General features: G+C 32.4%; 3 protein-coding genes across 3 annotated transcripts; all 3 read right to left on the bottom strand.

Moving 5' to 3' along the window:
- Positions 1 to 5052: 5052 nt before the first annotated feature.
- LOC122588718 lies at positions 5053 to 6347 on the bottom strand. Its single transcript, XM_043760889.1, has 6 exons — positions 6286 to 6347; positions 6064 to 6104; positions 5797 to 5887; positions 5618 to 5656; positions 5394 to 5523; positions 5053 to 5296 (listed from the first exon to the last, which is right to left on the bottom strand). The coding sequence occupies exons 2-6, from the start codon at positions 6095 to 6097 to the stop codon at positions 5237 to 5239; spliced, it is 354 nt and encodes a 117-aa protein (XP_043616824.1). The 5' UTR covers positions 6098 to 6104; positions 6286 to 6347; the 3' UTR covers positions 5053 to 5236.
- Positions 6348 to 17540: 11193 nt separating this feature from the next.
- Positions 17541 to 19045, bottom strand: LOC122587965 (F-box/FBD/LRR-repeat protein At3g26920-like; the record flags this gene model as incomplete). The annotated part of the gene is made up of 3 exons (XM_043760115.1): positions 17541 to 17849; positions 17923 to 18066; positions 18146 to 19045. Coding segments are annotated over 3 exons (1353 nt in total), but the record flags the coding sequence as incomplete, so codon positions are not given.
- A 2554-nt stretch (positions 19046 to 21599) lies between these two features.
- LOC122587966 (F-box/FBD/LRR-repeat protein At1g78750-like) lies at positions 21600 to 23138 on the bottom strand. Its single transcript, XM_043760116.1, has 3 exons — positions 22242 to 23138; positions 22015 to 22158; positions 21600 to 21908 (listed from the first exon to the last, which is right to left on the bottom strand). Exons 1-3 carry the CDS (start codon positions 23136 to 23138, stop codon positions 21600 to 21602), a joined length of 1350 nt encoding a protein of 449 aa, XP_043616051.1.
- Positions 23139 to 24364: the final 1226 nt, after the last annotated feature.

Consider the following 24364-nt stretch of genomic DNA (forward strand, 5'->3'; position numbering starts at 1 on the left):
TAATATTACACTATTGAAAGTAATATTTTATCTTTGAATAATATCTTAAATATTTCAGTTAGAATATGACAATGTTTTATGTTTTTTCTATAATGAATTATATTTTTATATATGCTTATGTTTTTTACATGCGTCATGACAATTACTAAAAAACAATAAAAAATAATAGTACAACTACTCATAAAATCTTAATATATTTACATTAAATTTCATTTATTTTTAATTAAATAATATTATATTTATATGATAGAACAATATATATTAATGATTATTCTGTTGGATATATATTAGTTACTATTCTATTGGATAAATATTAGCTATCATTCTATCGGATATATAGTAACTATTATTCTTTTTTTATTTTATTTAAAATTATTGGGTCAAAAATGTAAATTTGTGATAGAAAACAAAAAAGTGTAAATTAAAGTCAAAATTGAAAACAAAAGTGAACTTTAAAAAATCGAGAACTGTGATTGGTTGATAATTTATTAGAGCACCTGTACTTTAGTATAATAAAAGATATTAAAATTAAGATAAGATTAAGATTAAGATAATATTAAGATAGAAAAATCAAATAGAGATTGATAATTGAAATATATAATCATATCTGAAAGAGTAAAACTATAAAATTGATGTTTTCGTTTTCTAGAATTTAAGATGACAAAACCTTTTTGCATGATTAAAGTTTATATATAGATAACGTTTCCGTTTTCTAAAATATATTTTAAGTTTATATATTTTTGAAGTTAGGTCGACAGTTTTGATCATCAATAACATCGAATAAATAAAATGCAATCAAATAAAGATTAATAATCAAAATATATACTCATATATTCAAAGTAAAATTATAAAATTGTTGATGTTTTCGTGTTTTAAAGTCTAAGATGAAAAACTCTTTTTGCAATCCAACATATATGACCACTCATCCATTATTATTGAAAGTGAGCCTAATAACCATATTATTCGGTATGTGTCTTTTACAGTTTTACACTATGTAAAATTGTAAATGAGTAAATCATCTTTCAAATTATCTTTTGTACGTATATTTGACTATTTGTTATATAAGTTTATTCTATAATATAGATATAGATAACTACTCCAAATATAGTTTATCTATCTATATCTTTACGTCTATATCATCGATATTAGGAATTAGCTTTGTTATTAAATTGAATATATCTAATACGTATCTTCAATTAAGATTTACGCATCCATAAATTGTAATTGTAAAATATAGTTATAATTATGACATCATCAATATTTAATTTGATAAAATCAAGAGTTGTGATTGACATTAGGTCAGTTGTCTTTTAGTATATATAAAGATAAAGATTATTAGTATATATAAAGATAAAGATAATACAAGGTTATTTTGAAAATGACCCAATTGCTTCTAATGAATGATGTAATGGAATAGTTATTTTAAAAATTACTCAAATTGTCTTTAATGGATTAATTTACATTTTAAACCTTTATTTTACTAATGTACATTATAAGTCATTATCTTCTAAAATATTTCAATATAAACCACTAGACACCGTCACTAACACCAATAATTGCCGCCAGATTTGTCCTCCCCACCAATGTGTAAGGTATGGAAATGTTTATGTGTAAACAGTCTTTAATCTACCAACAAGTAAAAAAATTTCGTCCAGAAAGATTTTTGGTCACAGTGTGAGAGTAAAGAATGTGTACGTATAATAAATGGTTATTTTTTCGTTTATAGTTGAACTTTCATTTCATCCCTTTTAAAGTGTATTCAAAAAAAATTGCGAAAACGATAAATTTATAAGGTTTGATATATGAACAGTGATTTAGTTTTACTAATTAATTGAAGTCGATTGAAATAAAAATAAAAAATTAAACCAGTTTTAACTAAACCTTTTTAACTTCTGTGGACCATTTAGTCCAATGTGGTGTTTTGAGAGTTGGTTTGGAGCCATGGGATGATCCAAAAGTCTCAAATCCCGATATTGTTTCGGTTTCATCTCGTTTCCAAAAGTGATACCGAATCTCAAGTGAAATTGACACAGATACTTACTTTGATAGTTTTCGGGACCGAAACCGGTACACTGGCAGGAAAATACTAATAACGTACCGGTATTGTTTAATATAGGACCAGGAACAGTAACAAGTTAAAAGAAACTTGTAAAGAATTGCAATGTCATGTAAAGTACACCTCCATATTTGGATAATAAAAGGAATGCTATACACATGGTTTGTCACATGTATACACTTGGTCTAATTTAGGCAAATCATGTAATTGGTTGGTATAAGTATAACACTATAACCCGTGACCGCAACGAACCGGAGCAAATACTAAATGGGCCGAGCGTAGGGTTTGGGAAACGGGCTGGTACAGGCCAGTTTGTGGACCGAGCCCATCCCTGGTCATGTGTATACAGTTGGTCTAATCTAGGCAAATTATGTAAAAGTAATGTTTTATCTGTTGTGATATAATTTAGCCAAAAAAAAGGGATTTCAAGGAAATGTCGTAAACATATGCAGAAACTATACCACGTAAAAATAACAATATCCATTTGCTGAAAGTATCTTTAAACAATTTGTACCAACAGTAGCAAAGGGTAGCTTACTCTTCATTGACCTCATTGCTATTAACAATATCGATTTGCTGAAAGTAGCAAGGGTAGCTTACTCCGAGTATTCCCCGCCTTGGCCACTTTGACTCTCCGAGTACTCCCCATATAGACCCGACTACTCGCAACTCCCCAGTCAGGCAAGTTGGTACCGCCTAGCGAGTTCTGCAACCATGACCAGCAGTAGTAAGAAAATCTTACTCTTTATTGGCCCCATTGCTATTAACAATATCCTTTTGCTGAAAGTATAGCAATCTATACCAGCAGTAGTAAGGGTTTGCTACTTCGTTGTTGAAAAATGGTTTTCTAGGGTTAGGGATGTTATCGGTTTTGAGTTCTCGCTGTTCTTTAAGAAAGTTGAGTGAGAAGAAGTAAGAAGTCAAAATCATTGGAGCGAGACCAATGATTGCTATTTGCAAGTACACCATCTATAGAATCATTATATTTCATTGCGATAGCCTCTACTTCACTTTCATTTTGAACCACTTCTTGACTATCAAATATCAACAAATTCCTCCTCAAGTTTCATCATGTTCCACATCCTGTGCCAAAAAGGCAATGAGAAAAACAATATGAAAAATTAAAACTCAAGAATAACACACTACATTTTTACATATTACATTACACATAACATAACATAACATAACATAACATAACATAACATAACATACATAACATAACATAACATAACATAACATAACATAACATAACATAACATAACATTACATTACATTACATTACATTACATTACATTACATTATATAGCAATGTTTGTGGTTATGAATAGTGTTGGGTCAAATGGGCCAATAAGAAAACTTTTGTTGGGTCATTTGGCCTATCAAAGCAAATAATTTTTTTTTTAAATCTACTTTGATCATATATTCTAAATTCTATTGATTTTGATTGGTCCACATGAGTTTGTAAAAATTTGTTTGTCATTGTAGAATTTCTCTAAATAAATCCCAAATGCTCATGCCAATTTAAAAATTGACACTGTATAGAATATAGAAATTATGAAAACATAGGAAGTACACAAACCTGAAAAGATCTTTGAACATCTTGACTGAAGATGTGCTCTCCTGAACAGCATATTCACCATCTGTAGACCAAACAAATTCCACTAAAGATGACAAAGAAAATGGACAAATGTGGGTTGTTGCATTGTGCTTCAAGCTCTGAAGGACAAATTTCATAATGCAACAAAGTTCAAACAATTATCACTGTATTTCACATTACATTCAGAATTGAACAGGAAGCTATATGACGCAGAACAAGCACGACATATCACACATTCCCAACTCGTTAACTGCTAAAGGCAACCTCTCTCCGTCAGAAACCTGAGAAAAGAAGGGGACTAAAAGGTCACCTTCACACAAAAGGGAATTAAAGAAGAGACCTTATTTTATTTTAGTTTTTGCGTGGGAGGAAATAGAAACCTCATGATCAGCTCCCATGGTCTTGATGTTAACACTCTGGGTCTCATTATACTAAAACCGTAATACCATATAGTGCCTTCATCATATCCAATATGATCCTGTACAGAAGCTCAAGCTATTGTAGATGAGCAGGTTCTGATAAACATGTACTCTCATGATAGATAATAGTAGCATCAACAATGCTGGAGTATCTAAAAATTTCATCCAACTATTTACCAAGTAAATAGATTGCTTCAAAATGTACCACAAAAGCAACTTAGCAGAGTGAATGGTTAAATATATGTAAGAAATGAAGTGAAGATACCTATAGGCACACATCACATGCACTATATACTCCTATCCATGGTAAACATCCGATGATGCGAAGACATTCATGCAACCTGTCAGAAATATGCAAATTACAATAAAGGATTCCGTGTTGAATGAAACATGTCCTAATACAATTCAATTAGTACAGTGATTAATTAACAGTACTAAGAAATATATATCATTATTATTAAATGTAACGAGAGAACTCATCTGACAAGCAGCTAAGACAGGGGGCCAGCCCTTATAGCGACTTAGTGTCTTGAATGCAATAATTTTAGTATGATCTATGTTTGTAACAGGGCACGTCAAATCTCACATATGCATTATGCAATTAAGGTAGAAAAGACCGAGTCTAATGAACATCTATAATGCATACCTACAAGAAATGATCCAATAATTTTATGTTTGATTTGTTGTATCATATATCAAGCGAAACCGTCATAAGTAATAGTCAAACATCTTATACCCCCACGGGCGCCCATACCCTCCGGACCATATATGTTGTTTGCATAAAGAAACATGAAAATTAAAATAGTCTTTATGTCTTCCAAGACTGGATCCAAACAAAATACGAAATTCACATGAATGCAAACAAAAGATGGTGGGGTTCAAACACGAAAACTTAACTTTCGTGCCGCCAAGGAACCCCCATTAAACTTTTGACAATTTAAATAAGATAAATAAATAAGATACACAAGCAAAGGCATGTATTACTATGAAAGATGCCACCAAACCATTTAGCTTAAAACATTCATCAGATACAACGGAAGTAATAACATCCATGGCAGCTAATCGTAATGATAATAAGTTAAATACTACTACTACTACACCGGAATTTTTTACATATCTGCCTATCACCAGGCACGCAGGCAGCAGCATCAAACAACAGCTGGTTTACTTCTTGTCCAATGACCAATAGACCCCCCTTGGTCCGGATTCCACGCCATCATCAAGCTATAATATCAATCAGATCGTTAATACATAAATTAAACCTGAACAACAGCGCATAAAGAACAACATACATAAAATTAGAATTCTAAATAGACAGTACCTTTGGCACTTTTGTTGATACTTCTTCGTTCAATTCTTTTTCTTTTTCTTCTTCTCTTTCTTTTTCTTCTTTTAGAAAGTTTGCTAATTGATCATCTGATAATAGTTTTTTTGCTTTAAATGATGTTGCACTATTCATAATGAGAGGGGTCGAAGATTAGATTAGAAATAATTTAAAAAAAAAAAAAAAAACAATTTGAAAGAAAGAAAGAAAAGAATACTGACTTTTTTCTAAAAAGAAAATGTGCATAGACCCAATATCGTCTACAATCAATCAAAAAACCAAAACAACAATAATCAGGATTAACAAGAAGTAAGAAACGAAACACCGCTGTAAAATAATAACTAATAATATATAATTTACAGTAATTAGTTGTAGTATATTGAGTGAGTGAGGTTGGTACCTTTGTTCAAAGGGCAGATTTTTAAAATCAGCAGGTGACACTTTTAATAACTCAGGATCAAACTTGTTCTTTGTAATTTCTATCTCTGCTGCTATTTAATATTGTTCATTCAATGTATTATTATTAATCAAAAAAATAAATAAATTAATTTAACCTCCATTAATTAAAATCTTTACAATAATTAAAATAATAACTACCAAGTTGAGCCCAAATTTACCATTAAAAAATACAAAAAATAATAACTTTAGAGTATTATGATGTACGTACCTTTATCATCATGAACAATAGTTGCTGCTGACATTTTTTTCCTGCTACAATCAATTGGTTAATACAACCAAAATAATATGAATAATAAGAATAATTAACTAAACCTACCTCTAACTGATTGGGATTACTAATTCATTTATTCATAATTCAGTTCGTAATCAAAATTAAATAAGTAATGATAATAACTAAACAGAGAGGAGAAAAAAAAAATAGTTAACGCACCTTCGTTCGTTTTTGTTGTACCGTCGTACAGCCTTCGAATTTCGATTGGGGCCGCTAGAGTTTCAATTTTCAAAAGAGATATAAGAATATCATGTTTTTGTTACTCCGTATTTATTGGGAAAGTTACATTTTTGGTCCCTAAACTTGACACGTTTTTCACTTTTAGTCATTAAACTTCAAAAATTGCAAATTATACACTGAACTTGTCACTTTTTTTCACTTTTGGTCACATCGCCCAGTTTCGTTAGTTTTGCTCCATTAAGTTGCCCAGATTCGTTAGTTTTTTCTTCCATTTTTCATCCTTCCCATTATTGTATAACTAAAATCGATAATCGACAAACTTCACTGATAAAAAGTGTAATTTACCTAACTTTTTTATATATACCTTATTCGTCCAATTTTAAATGTTATTATTTTGATTTTTTCTTAGTATATTTTTACTTTTAACTTTGAATACAAACATTTTTATTTGTAATATATAATAGTTGGTGTAAATTAAATCAATGAAAAATATATTTAAAAAAAATTAGTTCATTATTATATGTTTATAACAAATTTATATAACACAGACAAAAATATTTACGGTTAAATCATAAGGCGTTATAGATTATCAGAAAAACCTACAACACGTTACTTCAGATAAACATTACAATATCATTTTTTTTATTTTCGTTTATTAATAGTTAATAAAATGAATTAAGAAAAACTATATAAGTTTATATAACACACTAAAAAACAATTACGGTTAAGGTAGACATAAGAAGACTCAAAATTTAAACATAGTCACTAGATAAATCTATCTTTATAAATAAAAGTTTCAATAACAATTATTTCATCGTCGTTTAAAAAAAACAACTATTTCATCTAATCAAACTACTATATAACCAATAGATAGTAAACTGTAAACATAAAAAATTTGTTTCAAAACATAATAAATGAATATGTATTTTCACTAATCGGCCAAAACAATATATAAGACCTAAAGTTGGACCGATTATCGATTTTAGTTATGGAATAATGGGAAGGACGAAAAGTGAAAAAAAATTAACGAATCTGGGCAAGTTAACGGAGAAAAACTAACAAAGTTGACGTAGTGACCAAAAGTGAAAAAATATGTCAAGTTCAGTGTATAATTTGTAATTTTTGAAGTTTAGTGACTAAAAGTGAAAAACGTGTCAAGTTCAGAGACCAAAAATATAATTTTCCCATATTTATATATAGCTAATGTGTCCTGGTCAATGTCCCAAAGGATCTTTTCACTAGTCAAACTTTAGAACTTACAACATAGATTATTTTTTTATATAAAAAAAAACCCATAGATTATTTATTTTTTATTTTTTATTTTATAACCAATCAATAGATGCATTGGTATGTGATGGAACCTGAAATTGAGAAAACTTGTGTTCAAATCTTGATATGAGTAAAATGCTCTAAGGAATGAAGATAACGATTTTTTCATCATGGATTTCCTTTGGAATTATAGTTGTATACTAGGTTTTATACCCGTGTTCAACACTGGACACGAGACTTACGATATTATCAACATTAGATCTTTATACATGTAAGTCATAAAAGCTTATAATGTTGAAGATATACGGTTCCAAGTGTTATGCCTTGCAAGTTTTAGTACAATAATAACATGCTCTCTTAGGATTATTAGAATTTTTAATTTATAATTAAAATATATGATGAGGTAAGCGGGATTCTATTTGATGAAATTGAGCGATTTGATTGGTTAATAAAATATTAGTTTAACTGTCTTATAGTATATATTAAGATTAAGATTAAGATTAAGATGCTTTATTTTTCGTATATGCGTCATGACAATTACTTAAAAACACTTTAATAAAAAATAACAGTACAATTACGCTTAAAATCTTAATATATTTACATTAAACTTTATTTATTTTTAATTAATTAATTTTACATGTATATGATACAACATACTATTGGATATATATTAGTTTTTATTTAATTGGATATATATTAGTTATTATTCTATTAGATATATATTAGTTATTATTATATCTTATTTTAAAATTATTGGGTAAAAAGTGTAAATTTGTGATGGAAAAGAAAAAAGTGTAAATTAAAGTCAAAATTGAAAAAAAAGTCAACATTAAGAAATCAAGAGTTATGATTGGTCGATAAGTTATTAGAGCAACTATGTTTTAGTATAATAAAAGATGAAGAGACATGCATGCTGCTTTGCTCAAACTTGTCATTTAAAAAAATTATTATTTTTTAATAGTGTAAATTATTCGCGAATGTCGGGAGGTCTAACATACGTTGTTTTATTTGATTCTGTGTTAGAGAGTCCTTTCGTAGAATATATTCCTAATTTCAACTTATCGATTAAAAACTCGGCCATCATCGAGAGATGTGGATGGAAAACTCGCATAAGCCCATTACAGGTGGAAATTAAATACTTTTATTCACCCTAATATATATATATATATATATATATATATAGGGTAACACTCCGGTAAGAACACTTTTAAAATAAGAACGGTGAAAACACTTAAAAAAGTCATTTTGATGCATTAAAAGTCCATAAAGCTAACATAGTACTTAACTAATTATCATTATTTAAGTGTTTAACAACAAATTGATCCGTCAAAATCGAAAAAATCACATTTTTTGTTTTGTGCATCCATCTTGGATGCATATTCATCAAAATAATGCATCCAACAAAAAACGTGATTTTTTCGATTTTGACGGATCAATGTGTTGTTAAACACTTAAATAATGATAATTAGTTATGCACTATGTTAGTTTTATGGACTTTTAATGCATCAAAATGTAGTTTTTAAGTGTTCTCATTTGTTCTCATTTTAATTTGGTTCTTATTTGATTGCCACCATATATATATATATATACACACTATATAAATGACTACTTAGGTTTTTCTAAGTTAGTCCTATGTGTCATGCTTTAGGAAGCAATTTATATACTATAAATCTGACGTGGTTGTTGTATAGCAAATACAAGGAGACGGTTTACGTAAAATGGCGGTTTTTCATGTGTAGGCCCATAGGTGATTTACTTTTTAGATTAAACAACTATAATCCTCTTCAATCTTCTCACATAATACCTTCATCAAAACCACTCCATACTCTACCTATATCTGTTGTCTCCAAAAACATCCCACCTTCTCCTGGATTCAGTTGTGATCCATCGCAAAACGAATAAGGTTTTGCGTTTGAGTGAAAAGGATGATGATTTCAAGGTATCTTTCTTTTGCTATTATTATTTTTGGTGATTCTTCTAATTAAAATTTCCGGTGGTTACCCGTTGGCCATATCAATCTATTCTTCGTAGTTACGAGTAATAGTTTACAAACTCCAGAAATTACATAAAATTATTTTGTTGTATGTTGCCTGCACGGTCTTCCCTTTCGATATCAAAAGTTTATTAATTTTTATGCTTTAGATCACAATTGATGAATGGTAATTGGTAGCAGAAAAGTATCATAATAGACTAATAGGTGTGGTATTCAAGTGCAAAGTCTCTGGATGTGTTGATTTCAAGCCGTTGGTGGTGGTCAAATGTAAGTTTGAGGGACGATATGCATGGTGGTGACAGTTATTATTAGCAAACATTCACTATATTGATTTTTCAATGTGGATTTAGGTTCCAGGATATGGAGGTCCAACAAATCCAAAGGGACTTATTACAATAAATTTCATGATTTATAATCACCCCATCGATCAGGTAAGATGTCTTTTCGTATATATAGTAAAACAATATTTTTGTGAGGTTGGTGGTCTTTTAAGAACTATAGTAAACATCTATCTGGAAACCATGTTTAGTGTTTGGTCAATCGAAGTTATATTGGGACTGATAAAGTTATAGATTTAAGATGCTGATAAGAAAATGAGAATGTTATTTGCCATTACGCATTTTTCTTTTATGTTTGTTTAAGATGATAAAAACTGAATTGGTCATGAATTTTCTGAACATCTAGAAATACACTCAGGGTTCGCTATTCTTTTTGTTAATATTGCGCATTTGCATTATTCACCTAATTATATTGATGATAGAAGCTATTCCGGTTATCTAAGTTAAAGTGTTGATAAGCACATTTTGTCTTGAAAATAATCCGTCCAATAGGAGAGAAACTGTTTGTTCTAGCAATATGGAATTATCCTTTTAATTTTAGTTAGGTTAATAAGGAATTTCTACTGTGCATGTAAAAGAAACCTGTGAAATTGCTTTGTGAAGCTATATTAGCCACAATGAATGAGGATCTAAGTGTTTACTGCAGAAGCATAGTTTGTATTTAATTCAAGTACTATTTTCTTTAGTAAAATTAGCTGGTCATCTAACATGTCAAAATGGTTCCATAATATGCCAAATGCAATATATTTTAGGATAAATACAACTTAAACCCTGAATAACTTAGAGCTAAATTGAGCAATGCAGGTTATTCTTTGTAATATCTTGAAGTTTTCCGAGTTTAACTTCATTGACAGGTTCATGTACTTCATAAAATCATTTTTAATGTTTCTACTGGTATATATTCCATCAATATATTTCCATAAATCCGTACTTGAAGATCGAGAACACTTCCTTAGAGTTTTTTCTTTCTTTTTTTTCTTCAGGTAAATCTTGACCATATGTTAGAGAAAGATGGTACATTTATGGGCCATGTTAGGAGCTTTTTCAGCACTGTGTGGGATTCTTTTGTGTAAAGCGAAAAAAATATAACCAATGGTTGCTGCAGAAAGGCGCTCAGTTGACGAGAGAGTCAAAAAAAGAATCGAGCTATATAATGAGGTGTTCAACCTATTTGTAAGTATCATAATTTTCTATATGTATTATTGCTCATATTCAACCAATTTGGCTGCTTTTCTTGTCAAGCTTGGCATTACGCCTTTCTCAAAGTCTTGTGGTCCAAGCCATTTATGAGAATTGTTTAGTCTTTAGCCCACACATGTACTTGGCCTGATCGAGAAGTTTGCTTTGGTGTTTTCCAACACCTATCTTGCAAGCCTTAGAGAAAAAGGCACAGGGCTAAAAGTGCAACCCCCAGAGAATGACTGTAGATATCGATAGAAGACGCGGTACACAAAGGCCTTGAGTGCCAAACTCTATAACTATAATAAAGGCGGGGGTATCCGAATCAACCTCCAACACTTATTCCGGATATCGTGATCTTCAATCCAAGTCTAGGTACTCTTTCTGATTCATATTCTCTTGGGTACACGAAGCTAAGTATAAGTAGATGAAAACAGTCCACTAACCAATTGTTTTTTCTGCTCCTCACATGTGTATCTATGGCAATGTTGGCTATTCTGTTGAAACTGGATACACTTTCCCTTTGGCTGACAAAGTCGACCAGTACTGTGATCTATTTTTATAATATTGCCATAGATCAACATGTGAGGAGTGGCAACAGTAGTTCGTCAGTGGACAACCATTGCAAGAATAGTGGTGGAAAAAACCAAAGAAAACTTTTCAATCTGGTCAAGTACATGTGTGTGTGATTTTACAGGGATCATTAGCGAATAAGATTAGTTCTTGAAGTTTATATAAAAATAATATATTTTGACATGAATGTTATGATCTGCTTTATTTATTTAGTTTAATTAATTGATTTATGTGATTAGATACATTCTTAGTTTTGCATGCGTGTCCGAAAAATTAGTTCTTGAACTTCACAATTAATATATATGCTTTTTATGATTATATACATGGGGATTTTTCAGAATTTTATGGGTTTTTGTTTTCTATGGTTTCACATAAATTAGGATTCTGATTTCAGGATGATTATTATAATGGATCATATGATTAAACCGACATGTGCAGTGGATACAAGCTTGGATCGGCAGTTATGGCATGAGCGGCAGTTATGGCGTGGTTGTGCAGGTGGTTTACAGATGCTTGAAGTAAACTCCAAAATCTTTTAGTTACCATAACGTATGCTTGAACTAAACACTTTTGATATATTGGGTTTTTAATTGCACACCAAACGTTTGTCAAACTTCCCATAGAAAAAAAACTTCTATCTTTAGTGAAGAGTGGAAAGCGTAAGTTACATCATCCTTCTCTGACATCGTCATTCTTGATTTGTGTTTCGTTAAATTATGGCACTGTCTTTATTGTATTTCTTCCATAATGGTTTCCAACACTTCAATGATTTGCAAAAGTGGAGACATTTGGCAAAACAGGTGCAGAAGTAGGAATAAAGGGAGAACTTTTTCACTATGCTCATGTTGTATCAAGGTCACTCAAGTAAATGAATTGTGTTGAATCAAATGCATATGCTATATATGTCAAATAAAGGGTAAATATTCACTACCACTAAATGCCATTGAACATATCAAGTTACCGTTTGATGAGGTAGATCTGGTGTAATGATTGTTGATTTTTTTTTTTTTTTTTTGCGATGAGATTTATGAAGGAAATGAAAGATTTAGTGTTGCACAAGGTGTTCAAGTTATAATAGATACCATAGAAATAAGCTGATTGAATTTGATGTATTGGTTTGTTTGCAGAAACAAGTACTAAACCTGAAGTTGTTGTCAGGTTTATGAAACTATCAATGTAAACACGTCTTTTTAGCCTTTTTGAGAGCTGAAATCGAAGCATACAACTTCACGAGGTTAGACTTCGTCATGTCCGTAAGTTGATTTAATGTGGGTGATTCCTTCTCGATATACAGGTTACCGTCAAAGAAAATATTATTGGTGAAACTTAATATACACAAAGTTTCAAGTTTTATTTGTACATTTTCATTGTCACAGGCAAACAGAGCAGAAGTTGTATTTTTACACGTAAGGTCTATTTTCTTTACCAACTGGCGAGAAACCAATTGCTACTTAACCTGTCGTCACTATATTACCTTATTAGTATTTACCTCGCGAGAAAATATATAGTAAAATGGTTGGTAATGGGTGAGTGGTAATTATGTATTGCAGGCTGGAAGTGTGTCTTTACGTGTCAAGCCATCAAGAGTGAAAAGGGAGCGTTGTGAGGCTAAGGTAAATCTAAGGTCAAGGGTGAAGGCGAAGAAAAGAAACAGATAATAGCTCCTATCAAAACCATTATTTGCTTTCCTTTGAGAGGGATTTGAGAATGTTAAAGAGCTAAAAAAAACCCAAAGAACGTTTTGTGTGATTTCTTCAAACGTCATGCATGCATCCAGAGTGGATCAGAATAGACGATCCTAAGAAACTGTAAAGTTGCAGGCAACTCTAAGGATGATGCAAATGCTAAAGTAATTTAAAGAGTGTGAGGCAACACAAACCTATTATATAGACAATCCCTAAACCATTTGTCGGTAAATGTGCCATACACACTCAAAATAGGGGATTACTTCCTAATGGTACTTTGAAATTAATGGTTAACTTGACACATATTACATATATGCAAGCTATGGACGATCAAACAGATGTTGTCATGGCTTATGGATGGAAGGATTTTCATTTCTAAATGTGGTGCTACTGAAGGCCAGGTTCTCAGGTTCCTGGTGAATGTCAAAAAATGTGTTCACATGGATGTTCTTGATGTTGATGTTTGTTAAAGTTTGCATATAAAAGAAAGTGTAATTTTTTGTGAAACAATACTGTTAGCTTTTAGTTGACCTTTTGAATACGTCGTTTGTTCTAATATAGTGTAATTTACATGACTGGTTAGTAAGGTATTGGGTTAAGTAAATATTAGTAGTATTAGTATCTTGGCATGTACAGTGGATTGATTACTAATTCTATTAAGTTGTGACATACTTAGCTTTATGATAAATATGTAAAAAAGTTGTGTACACACAGATTTACGGTTTACGTAAAAAGTTTGGGTTGTTTGTGTATCGCACGGGTCTAGGCACTAGTATATATATATATATAAGAGATCTCATTGAGTACGCGTAACACACATCGTACATATGTGGTAGGTGGAATTTTGCCCCATTTGTTGTTTGAAGTCTTTACGGTGTTGGTTTTCCAAAAGACTTATTGCGATTGAGATTTTACTACAGTTGATTTTTCGGGCGCACCTACTAACGCTCCAACAAACTAATTTCCTCATTGTGATTTGATACATATCCCCAAAACTATATTGACAGAATTCATATATATCCCCAAAACTTTCACCGGATACACATTCCTTAATTAAGGATAACTAAATCGGATATGCATCAATATCCTCTATAGATTACACGAACGACTTACAAGGTATTTACTCAAATCTCTTTTTGGACACCGGGGTACAACCTCCTTATATAATGAGAGGTATATCTCATTCAAGGTATATGTTACCTTTCAGTTGAAACACAAATGCCCAAAACAAATAACACCAAATTAATGATTTTGAGGTGTAAAGCCCGGATTAACCCTATTACCAACTGGGAATAGCTAAGAAATCGCCACACACAACCAATCTCATCCTAGATAGAGTTCCTAGTAGAGTCCTCACACTAAGCGTGGTTTGATGCTGAACACAACATAACAAATAAAACCAAACAAAGACACTTAACTTAGCATAACCAACAAGGAATTAGCCTAGTGGTAAGGCAAGCACTTGGTGGCCTTAAGATCTCAAGTTCAATCCCCGCTGGGGACAAAAAATAATTTCTTTAAGGTACCCGTTACCAATGAAGCCTAAACCCATATGTGAAGTTTAAATACGCGAGTTCGATCCTTCTGGGTGCCCAGATCATGTGAGGATTAGGCGTGAGGTATTTTACCGGCATCATATGGCTCAAACGGGGTGGGTCGATGGGTATCCAATTGTGGTACTAGGGCTAGGGTTCCCCCCATTACCTTTTTTTAACTTAGCATAGGAGTCCATCTTCAGTAAGCATCGGAATAGATCCCCACTAGCAAAAGACAAAGAACATCATACATTAAAACACTTATTAAATTTAAACCCTAACTATTTAAAATAAAAAACTAAAAGATTCAGAGTCACCGGTTTTCTTGACAGATTATCCTCACAATAAGTTCCTGCTTCTATATTGTACCCCAATGAAAACATCATCACATAATTACTCCAATTTACAATATGCACTTGTGGCTTCTATGTCACAGACAATGAAATCTTTATTGTTTTCAATTTTCACCATACATACATCTCTTCAAAATTGCTGATTCGACCAAAATTTTTGTATATGTTAATTAAATTTTACCCCCGAGTTTCAAAAGTCTGGAGTTATTGATCGATGGGCTTACTAGCAACGGATGCCTTAGAACACTCATCCTTTTCATGGTAACCCAAAGTAAGAAAGAAGTTGTAGTAATAAATTAACTTCATATAGCATATCAAAAATTCTTCGATTCTTAATGCTTCCAAACTTAGACAAACTTTAACCAAGTTGTTGAATTCTAGTAAGCCATCATATTTTTCCTAATTCCAATTGACTACCTTAAATTCTTGACGTATGGTAGTGTGGGAATTGAATCAAGTAATAAGCTTTCCTTTAAAAACCATGAAAATTGTTTCACGGTATATCCATTAAACATTTGTAGGAGTGGATTATTAGGGGGTTTTCGAGATGAGTCTTGGGTTTCATCCCAAGCAAGCGTGACTCGAGCACCGCATACTGCCCAATTGGATGTCACTGTGGTGTTTCAAATGCTAACTACTAACTACTAATTCGATGTTAAAAAAAAAAAAGCCTTTGGACGACTGATGTTGTAGGAAAGAACTTGAATGTACGAAAGACAAGATTAGATTCGGCTAAACACAAGCAATGCACTTGACCTCGGAACAAGACTAGCTTGTCTAAAAACTTGGAAGAACTTCAAGATCTAAAATTTATTGCTCATGAACACTTGTAAAGGCGTACTTAAAGCTGGTCATATAAAACGATGCACCTCCGAACAAGACTTTATTTCTAAGTGCTTTAAATGGAGATTTTGTCCAACAGTATGGACTCACACACTCAAGCTATCTTAAACCATGAATAGATAACATGTCAAGATTTTCAGAATTTTCTGCAGGATTGCATCAGTTTTGTTAATGCTCTTCAAGAAGAGTTATTAGATTCAGGATCGATCTCTGGATCTACAATTAAGGTTCCAAGTTATCCTACTGCCAACTGGATCGATCCATTCATATGATAATCCGAATATTCAGGAGCTATATCAAAAGGAATACTGAATTCTCAATCTATTAATTGGTTAGTCATTAAGTTTAAATGACACTACTCGATTGATCACCTGATTGACAAGATTTTCCCGCTGAACACAACTTTCTATCCTCGGCCCTTTTTTTGTCACTTCATAACAAGCAGTCTCTAAATGATACCACAACATCTCCGTCTAATTGAGAGACTGCCTGTTACTAGCTACGTACCTATTTTTTTACAGGCCACAGAAATAGTATCATATAGAGAATATCCGCTGGCATTTGCCTGATGCAATCTGTTGTACTTGATTGAGTTAAACCCACTGTTGGGTCTAGCATGGCCTGTGACTAGCAAAGGGAGATTAGAAAAACTCCAGAATGTGCCCTGCTTTCCGCTCTATTGTTAGATATACCCACTGCACGCTAGCTTCAGCGTCAATCTTTTGAGAAGGCGTGTAAGTTGACACATGGCTACCAAACTAAGATGGAATTGGCCTTGACACTTATATGCAACAACCTGGAGATACGCAACGTCAACTTGCATTGCTAATTCTCTCTCTGCGACAATGGAATTGAAAATTATGGGCATTTTTTTCTTAGACCGTTTACCAGTGAAAGTGTAACTCCCCTATTTTTCTGGTGTCATTCATTGGGTTGAGGATTTGGCTTTGACTGAGAAAAAACAAGCCACTTTGGAGTTGTTTTTTAAACGACTCTCTGTTGCAAAAATCCGAACAATAGCTGCTTCAACCCTAAATCATCTAAACCGGAGGTTATCTTTGATAATATAGTCTTAATGTCTTTCAGTTTGGTTATTAAGAGTAAAGGCGGGTGTAAATTTGTTTGCTTTGATCGGTAACTAATTAATTAAACCCATCTTCTTGATACATGTGTAAAGATCATGGAGTGCAAGATAAGCACAAAGCTTTACGAAACTAAACACAACTCTTGCCCAACGACATGAGCTTTATTCCGAATAATTTTAGTTCATAGTTGTACAAACATCACAAGCTTTATTAATGGTATGGTGAAATAGAAAGTAAAGCACTTAGGACTTTTATGTCACAACAAGCTAGACTAATCTATAACATTGTTTTGGATTTTCACCATACCAGCTAGCTATTACAAAGTTCTACAACAGATGGTCTGAAGTAATAAAACACACAACAAACAAATCGAAAGGTAAACTAGAGAATTACCAAATCCACGCCATCCCTGAGAGTGATTGATTCAAGTTGTTGTCGACGTCGCATTGCAAATGATCTTTCAGCTTCCTCTTTCTTCACAGCTGTGGTTCCCTTCTCACTGTGGTGGCGAGTATCAATCAATATTTTCTCGAGTCTAGCAGCATTTTCTATGATATGGACAACAAGTTCAAAGTCGCTGATTCGACCATAATATCCCACAATTTCAAATGTCTTCAGTTGATCGTGGGGGGTACTAGCAACACGCCTTACACTATCCCATCTCATTTTCATCCGTGAATCCCAGCGTAACTTCAATAATGAATCAAAGTTACCAAATTACTAATTATATGCTACTAAAAAAAGCTACATTTATCACAAGTACCTCGATTGTTAGAGTCTCCAAACTCGGACAAGCTTTAGCTAATTTAGTAAATTCTAGTAAGCATTCATCTCTGCAAGCTTCAATCGTCAGCCTCAATTTCTTTACATTTGGTAGTTCGGGAACTATACCAAGCTCCATGCTTTTCTGTAAAATCACAAAAACATTATTGCCATATTTTCTTTTGAAGATTTAAACCATCAAGAGATGAATTATGATTCCTAACCTTTGGAAAGATAATGTTGATTGAAAAAACTTGAATGAAAGGAAGAGAATCTCGCAATTTCCTGAAATTGCGATTTTCCATCCAAGCAAGTCCATTTCCGATATCAAGTGCTTGAAGGGGAAGACTTATGAGCCTTACAGTTTTTGCTCGACCCTTGTACACAAACGATTCGAGGTCAAATCTAAATAGATGAACGAATGTAACACTCAAACAAGACACAATTTCTATGTGTTTCAGCCTGATTCCACCTTTTCCACCAAATTGCACCCATGATAACTTTCCTACACCATGAAGGGATAACGTTTCAAGATTAGGAGAATTATCTAGAATTTGAGGCAAGACTCCATCACAGATATCAACACTCTTCAAGATCAACTTTTTTAGAAAGGGGATCCGCACAGTATTGAGCCACGCATATTCAATTGGTTCTTCTTCTTCAGGATCCGATAGCATTCTAGGAAAACTGTAGTTTTCATGACAACCAACTTTCCTACCAATCTTCGTCATATCTAGTTCTAGAATCTGAACCTTCTTTTTTACAGCAAACCGGAGCCATTCATCAATATGTTCCTCATATTTATTATCTAAATCAAAATGAATACCGAATTCTAGAATGACTGGGTAGTCATGATTTTCAATGACATTATTCACCATAGCTACATACTTCTCTCGGTCTGAAGCACGCGACTTTGGATCCTTGGCCATGTTTCCTAACATTTCAGTGCCATCAAAAACAAGTTTCGCTAACTTACACCATATATATCTCCATTGTGTGGAGAGACTGCTTGTTGCTACCAATTCCTTCAGAGGCAACAGATACAGTATCATATAAAGAACATCATAAGGAATGTTGCTGATGTGATCTCTTGAACTTGATCCTCCGCAACCCTTCTTCACATATGAAAATCATCAATGTGTAAAAATTAATAAGAAAAATCAAGGCATAAAAAAATTAGGGAATTAAATTTCATTTTTCTCAATAAAGGAGCAACCTTATTTTTAGGACAGTAAAAGGGGTCAGTGATTAATTTGAAACACGTAAGAGAGTTACTGATAAACTTTAAACATATAAGAGGGTAACACATTGTTCAAATCTGGTGGTTTACAGTGTTTGTTTTATAGTTTACGATGGTTTGTGGTCGTATCTCTTTATTCATTTGAAACTTATTAGCGACCCATTTTATCGTCGTAAAATTAAGGTCACCCTTTCATTGAAAATTAAAACATAATTTTAATTGCCTCTTTTTCGGCTATTTGCCCAAATATCTATATACCAGTATACCCAAAATTTTGATGCGTTATCTGATAATTATCATAACAACAAAAATAACTCTAAGATGAACAAATATTAATCAATAAATTTTTCTGTATTAAAAAAAAAAAAAATCAAATTGTGAAACTGAGAACAGCAAATCACTATATCAACCATGCACAAACAATCGAACGTACCATTTAATTTCAACACTAATATTCGATAAGTATATATCAAATATATTCTTACAATCAAAACACATAATATTATCTTATATACATGGAAAGCAAATTAAATATGGTGTTAATCAACTTCCACTTTTGCCAATTACCTTTTAACAAAAAATTTGAATCCGTGAAGAAACTGATAATTAAAATTATTTTAGAAAAATCAGTCACATATATTTGTATGTATGTATGTATATATATATATATAACGGGTATCGTATAGATCAAAATTTTAGCAATCAGAAATGATTGTTGAATCGTTGATACATGCATTTCATATTGGTGAAACCCTAAATCAACAAATCAAAAAAAAAGAAGCTTCATTTCTGAATTAATATATGATATATTTATATCACCTTATTTTCAGCATCAGATCGGGCCCTTTTCAACAAATGAGCAAACTTCATTTGTATATCAATGTATAGGTTCTTAATTGCAAATTGTGTGATGTGAAGAAGAAAAAAAAGCGACTACTGTAATTAAGAACTGAAGGTAGTTGAGACTAAAAGTTGACAATTATAAGCTGCTAGGACATGATGACATCAAGCGGTGGTTTTATATATACCTAGTACAATATAATTGGGCCTCAATTTCTTTGTTCATTCCCTTTTGTGGGCTAGAAAATTAAATTTGGTTATCTTTTTTAAGTTTTTATATGTTTCCAGATCGAGACATGAACATAACAATGCAAACTCGACGATATTGACAATGATACCCATACCTAAGGTAGAGCGACTGGTTATAGTTATACATCCGGCAAAGAGTGAGTAGAGAAAATATTTGGAGGCTAAATGGAGGGAACCCTGACCCCGATATCACAATTGGATGCTCATCGATTCACCCAGTATGAGCCATATGAAGTATAGAAAATATCTGTGTATGTGGGTAGGCATATGTGGGCGGCGTACGTACGGGCATGCATATGTGTATGTATGTGTATCTTGCAATACACAGATATATATGGCGTATTTATCGATCAACAACAAAAAAGGAAAGAAGCAGACAACGCGCGCAAAAGCACACACACATGTGAAACATATACGAGTGTTATAACTAAGTAAAACCATATATGTATGGAAATGAAGAATACTCGTTTTCAAAATATAACATATTAGACACGTACACTATAAACTGTTGGACCACATATTCCAATTAACACAATGGATGCTAGATTGGAGCATAGAACGATAGAGCGTTGTAGATAGCGACAAGATTTGGAGAACCACTAGTGTGAGTGTTATTAGCTAATTACTTAAAATTGTGTTAACCCACAAAACAAGTTAAGATAAACAAGACAACAGTTGATAAATATCTTTTCAATGTAGAACATTTTATATCTTAAATTCAAGAATTACAAAATCTGTCCAAGAAATAAGTAAGAACTAATATTTACTTAGACATATATAGCTAATTGAATAACAAATTCTGGTACTCAAAAAATTAAACTTAAACAAAAGAGCACACTTGATTGTTTAATTAAGCAAGAACACTCAACTCGCTAAACACTTAGGAAATTGCTGAACGCTTACTCAGAGTAGATTATCTCTTAAATGCTCTACTGAATTTGTATCCAATATAATGTACATTTACTTCTAACAAACATTCCCTATATCTTAAGAGGTATCGTATGCTTCCACACGTCAACTATGATCTGACAGTTGCAGTCCATTTACGATCGATCCCTTTTAGTACAAAGTAATGGCCATATTAAACAGAAAGCATCAGTACACTCCTTAAAATCTTGCAGAATGACATAAACTTTACTCCTGTTTATTCATATATAGTTGTACAACAACCACAAAGCTTTGATGGTATGGTGAAATCGGAACAATATCCACTTATAACTTACATTTCACGGCAATATCTATATAATAATGTTTTCGAGTTTCACCATACCAGCTATTACAAATTCTACTATAGTCTATCTAAATTAAACAAATGAACAACAAAGTTTTCAGAGATATTTAAAGGGGAACTAGAGAATAACCAAATCCACTTCATCCCCAAGAGATATTGATTTCAATTGTCGCATTGCAGATGATCGTGCAGCTTCCTCTTTCTTTGAACTGTTCTTTACACCTGTGGTTACCGTCTCACTCTGGTGGCGAGTATCAATCAATATTTTCTCGAGTCTAGCAGCATTCTCTATGATGTGTGCAGCAAGTTCAAAGTCGCTGATTCGACCAGAATACCCCACAATTTCGAAAGTTTTCAGTTGATGATGGGGAGTACTTGCAACACGCCTTAAATTCCTCCTCCTTTTCATCGGTGACTCCCAACGTAGCTGTAGCCACAAATATAAGTTACCAAACTACAAATTACATACTAAAAAAGCTAGCTTCAGATACCTCTCAATTATAACATAAAAGGAACTTTCACAAAACAAGTACCTCGATTGTTAAAGTCTCCAAACTCGGACAAGCTTTAGCCAAGTTAGTGAATTCTAGTAAGCTATCACCTCTGCAAGCTCCAATTGTCAGCCTTAAATTCTTGACATTTGGTAGTTTGGGAATTGAGTCAAACTTTAAGCTTTCCTGCAGAATCATAATTAAAAACATTATCACCAATTTTCCGTTACAGATTTGAAACCAACTAGAGATGAATTACCAATCCTAACCTTTGGATAATTGATGATAAAGGAAAGAACTTGAATGTGGGAAAGGCAACATGACATTCGGTTGAATAGGCTATTTTCCAACCAAGCCACTCCGGTTTGAATATCAAGTAATTTAAGCTTCGGAAGAACTTCAAGTTCTAAACTTATTGTTGGACCCTTGTACACGAATGCTTCAAGGTCAAATTCATAGAGATAAATATATCTAAGATTCGAACAAGAGACTATTTCTAAGTGCTTTAACTTGATCGATCGTCCACCAACATCCACATACGTAAGGTGTACTTCACCATGAATGGATAATGTTTCAAGAAATCGAGAATTTGTTAGGACTTCCCTCAAGATCGCATCAGTGAGGTTAACGTTCTTCAAGAACAGTTTTTTTAAAAAGGGGATCTGCACAACTGAAGAATTGGGTGACAGCCATCTGACCGTGTGTTTTACTTCACGATCCAATAACCGTTTAGGGAAAACATAGTTTTCGTAACAGCCAACATTCTCATCAATCCTATTCAAATCTAGTTCAAGAATCTCAACTTTCTTTTTAACTGCAAACTGGAGCCATCTATTAATATGTTCCTCGTATTCGTTATCTAAATCAAAACGAATACGGAATTCTTGAATGGTTTCATAGTCATGATGTTCAATGAACTCATTAACCTGACTGACATACTTCTGTCGCTCTAAAGTCCACAACTTTCGATCCTTAGCCATTCTTTCTAACATCGGAGTGCCGTCAAAATTAAGTTTCACTAACTTACTGCATAAATATCTCCATCGTGTGGAGAGACTTCCCATTGCCACCAATTCCTTTATAGGCAACATATATAGGATCATAAATAGAATCTCTTTCGGGATCTCACTGATGTAATCTGTTGAACTTGATCTTCTATGACGCATCTTCACAAATCAAAATCATCAATAATTAATTAAGTTTATTGATCAAAAATATTCAAGCATACATAATTAAACCAGTAATATTCCTAATTAATATTTGATATATGCATTGGTGTGATTGTCACAATTCAGCCATTGACACTACCAAATCGCTAGATTAACCATGCACAAAAGATTGTCAGCTTAATTACAGACTTGATCGAATCAAAATTTATGATAATCATCGCATATATGGATCAATAAAAGTTTTTGTGCTAATTGATCTAGAATATCAAGGATTACTTTAATAAGAAAACAATAGAAAGGATATGCTTAAAATTACACAAATTTGATTGCTAATAATATAATAATCCATTTAAAAAACTGGCCGTTCATTACTTGATCAAAGATGAAGAAAACTGTAACATATACATATATCAATCGGTCAAGATTTCAATAGCAAGAAATGATCGGTGACACATTTCCATTTGTGAAACCCTAAAACAACAAATGGAACACATAAAAAAATTTAATCTTAATTTAAATCATTGTAAATATAAGCATTAGTTAATTAATAAAAATGAAGATTCACCTTGTTTTGAGCAGATCGAGCCCTTGTGTTGTACATTGTTGGTTCAATTCTTACTTGACTGATGCGAAAATGAAAAAAACAAAAATGAGGGCTGCAGCCGAAGCAAGACTAATTTCAGACTAAAGTTGGCACTTACTTGGCAGAATTTCAGGTGTTTTTTGAGGTGCTTTTATTTATTGAATATGGGCCTTGATTTTGTTTTTTAGTCCAATGAAATTCTTATCTTAGAATTCCAGAGTCGCTTTTTCAAGTTTTTTTTTTTGATAAAATGAGGATGTATATATGTCTAAATTATTTCTTAAAAAATCAACATAATTTTAAGTTTTTAACCAAAGTGTATAGAATGAAAACCTGAAAGAGAAGACGTATGGAAAATGAACGAACCCGTTTGAAAGAGCAAACACAATAAAAATTATCCGACCGGAGTCAATTTACAACCGGGAACAAATTAACTATACTAGATTGGAAATTAAATGATTCTATAGATCGATTTGAAGATAGGAGTAACAGATTAAATTTCGCCTCAATGCAGCTAGCTAGCTATATAGAAAGATTTCACCTTTAAATAGAAGACCTTAGATCATTCTAGCCACACCATAGAAGGACCATCCATGTTACAAGATTTGAGAACAAACGGATCTAAACCTTGTACAACAAA

Source organism: Erigeron canadensis, chromosome 2 (assembly GCF_010389155.1).
Source record: "Erigeron canadensis isolate Cc75 chromosome 2, C_canadensis_v1, whole genome shotgun sequence".
Lineage (NCBI taxonomy): Eukaryota > Viridiplantae > Streptophyta > Magnoliopsida > Asterales > Asteraceae > Erigeron > Erigeron canadensis.

Coding starts and splice junctions, on each gene's coding strand:
- LOC122588718 (XM_043760889.1), bottom strand. CDS start 6,097: ATGTCAGCAGCAACTATTGTTCATGATGATAAAG. Junction 5,524..5,617: donor CATTTTCTTTTTAGAAAAAA/GTCAGTATTCTT, acceptor CATTATGAATAG/TGCAACATCATTTAAAGCAA. Junction 5,297..5,393: donor TATCAACAAAAGTGCCAAAG/GTACTGTCTATT, acceptor TTGATATTATAG/CTTGATGATGGCGTGGAATC.
- LOC122587966 (XM_043760116.1), bottom strand. CDS start 23,138: ATGCGTCATAGAAGATCAAGTTCAACAGATTACATCAGTGAGATCCCG. Junction 22,159..22,241: donor TTATCATCAATTATCCAAAG/GTTAGGATTGGT, acceptor ATGATTCTGCAG/GAAAGCTTAAAGTTTGACTC. Junction 21,909..22,014: donor TGGAGACTTTAACAATCGAG/GTACTTGTTTTG, acceptor TTGTGGCTACAG/CTACGTTGGGAGTCACCGAT.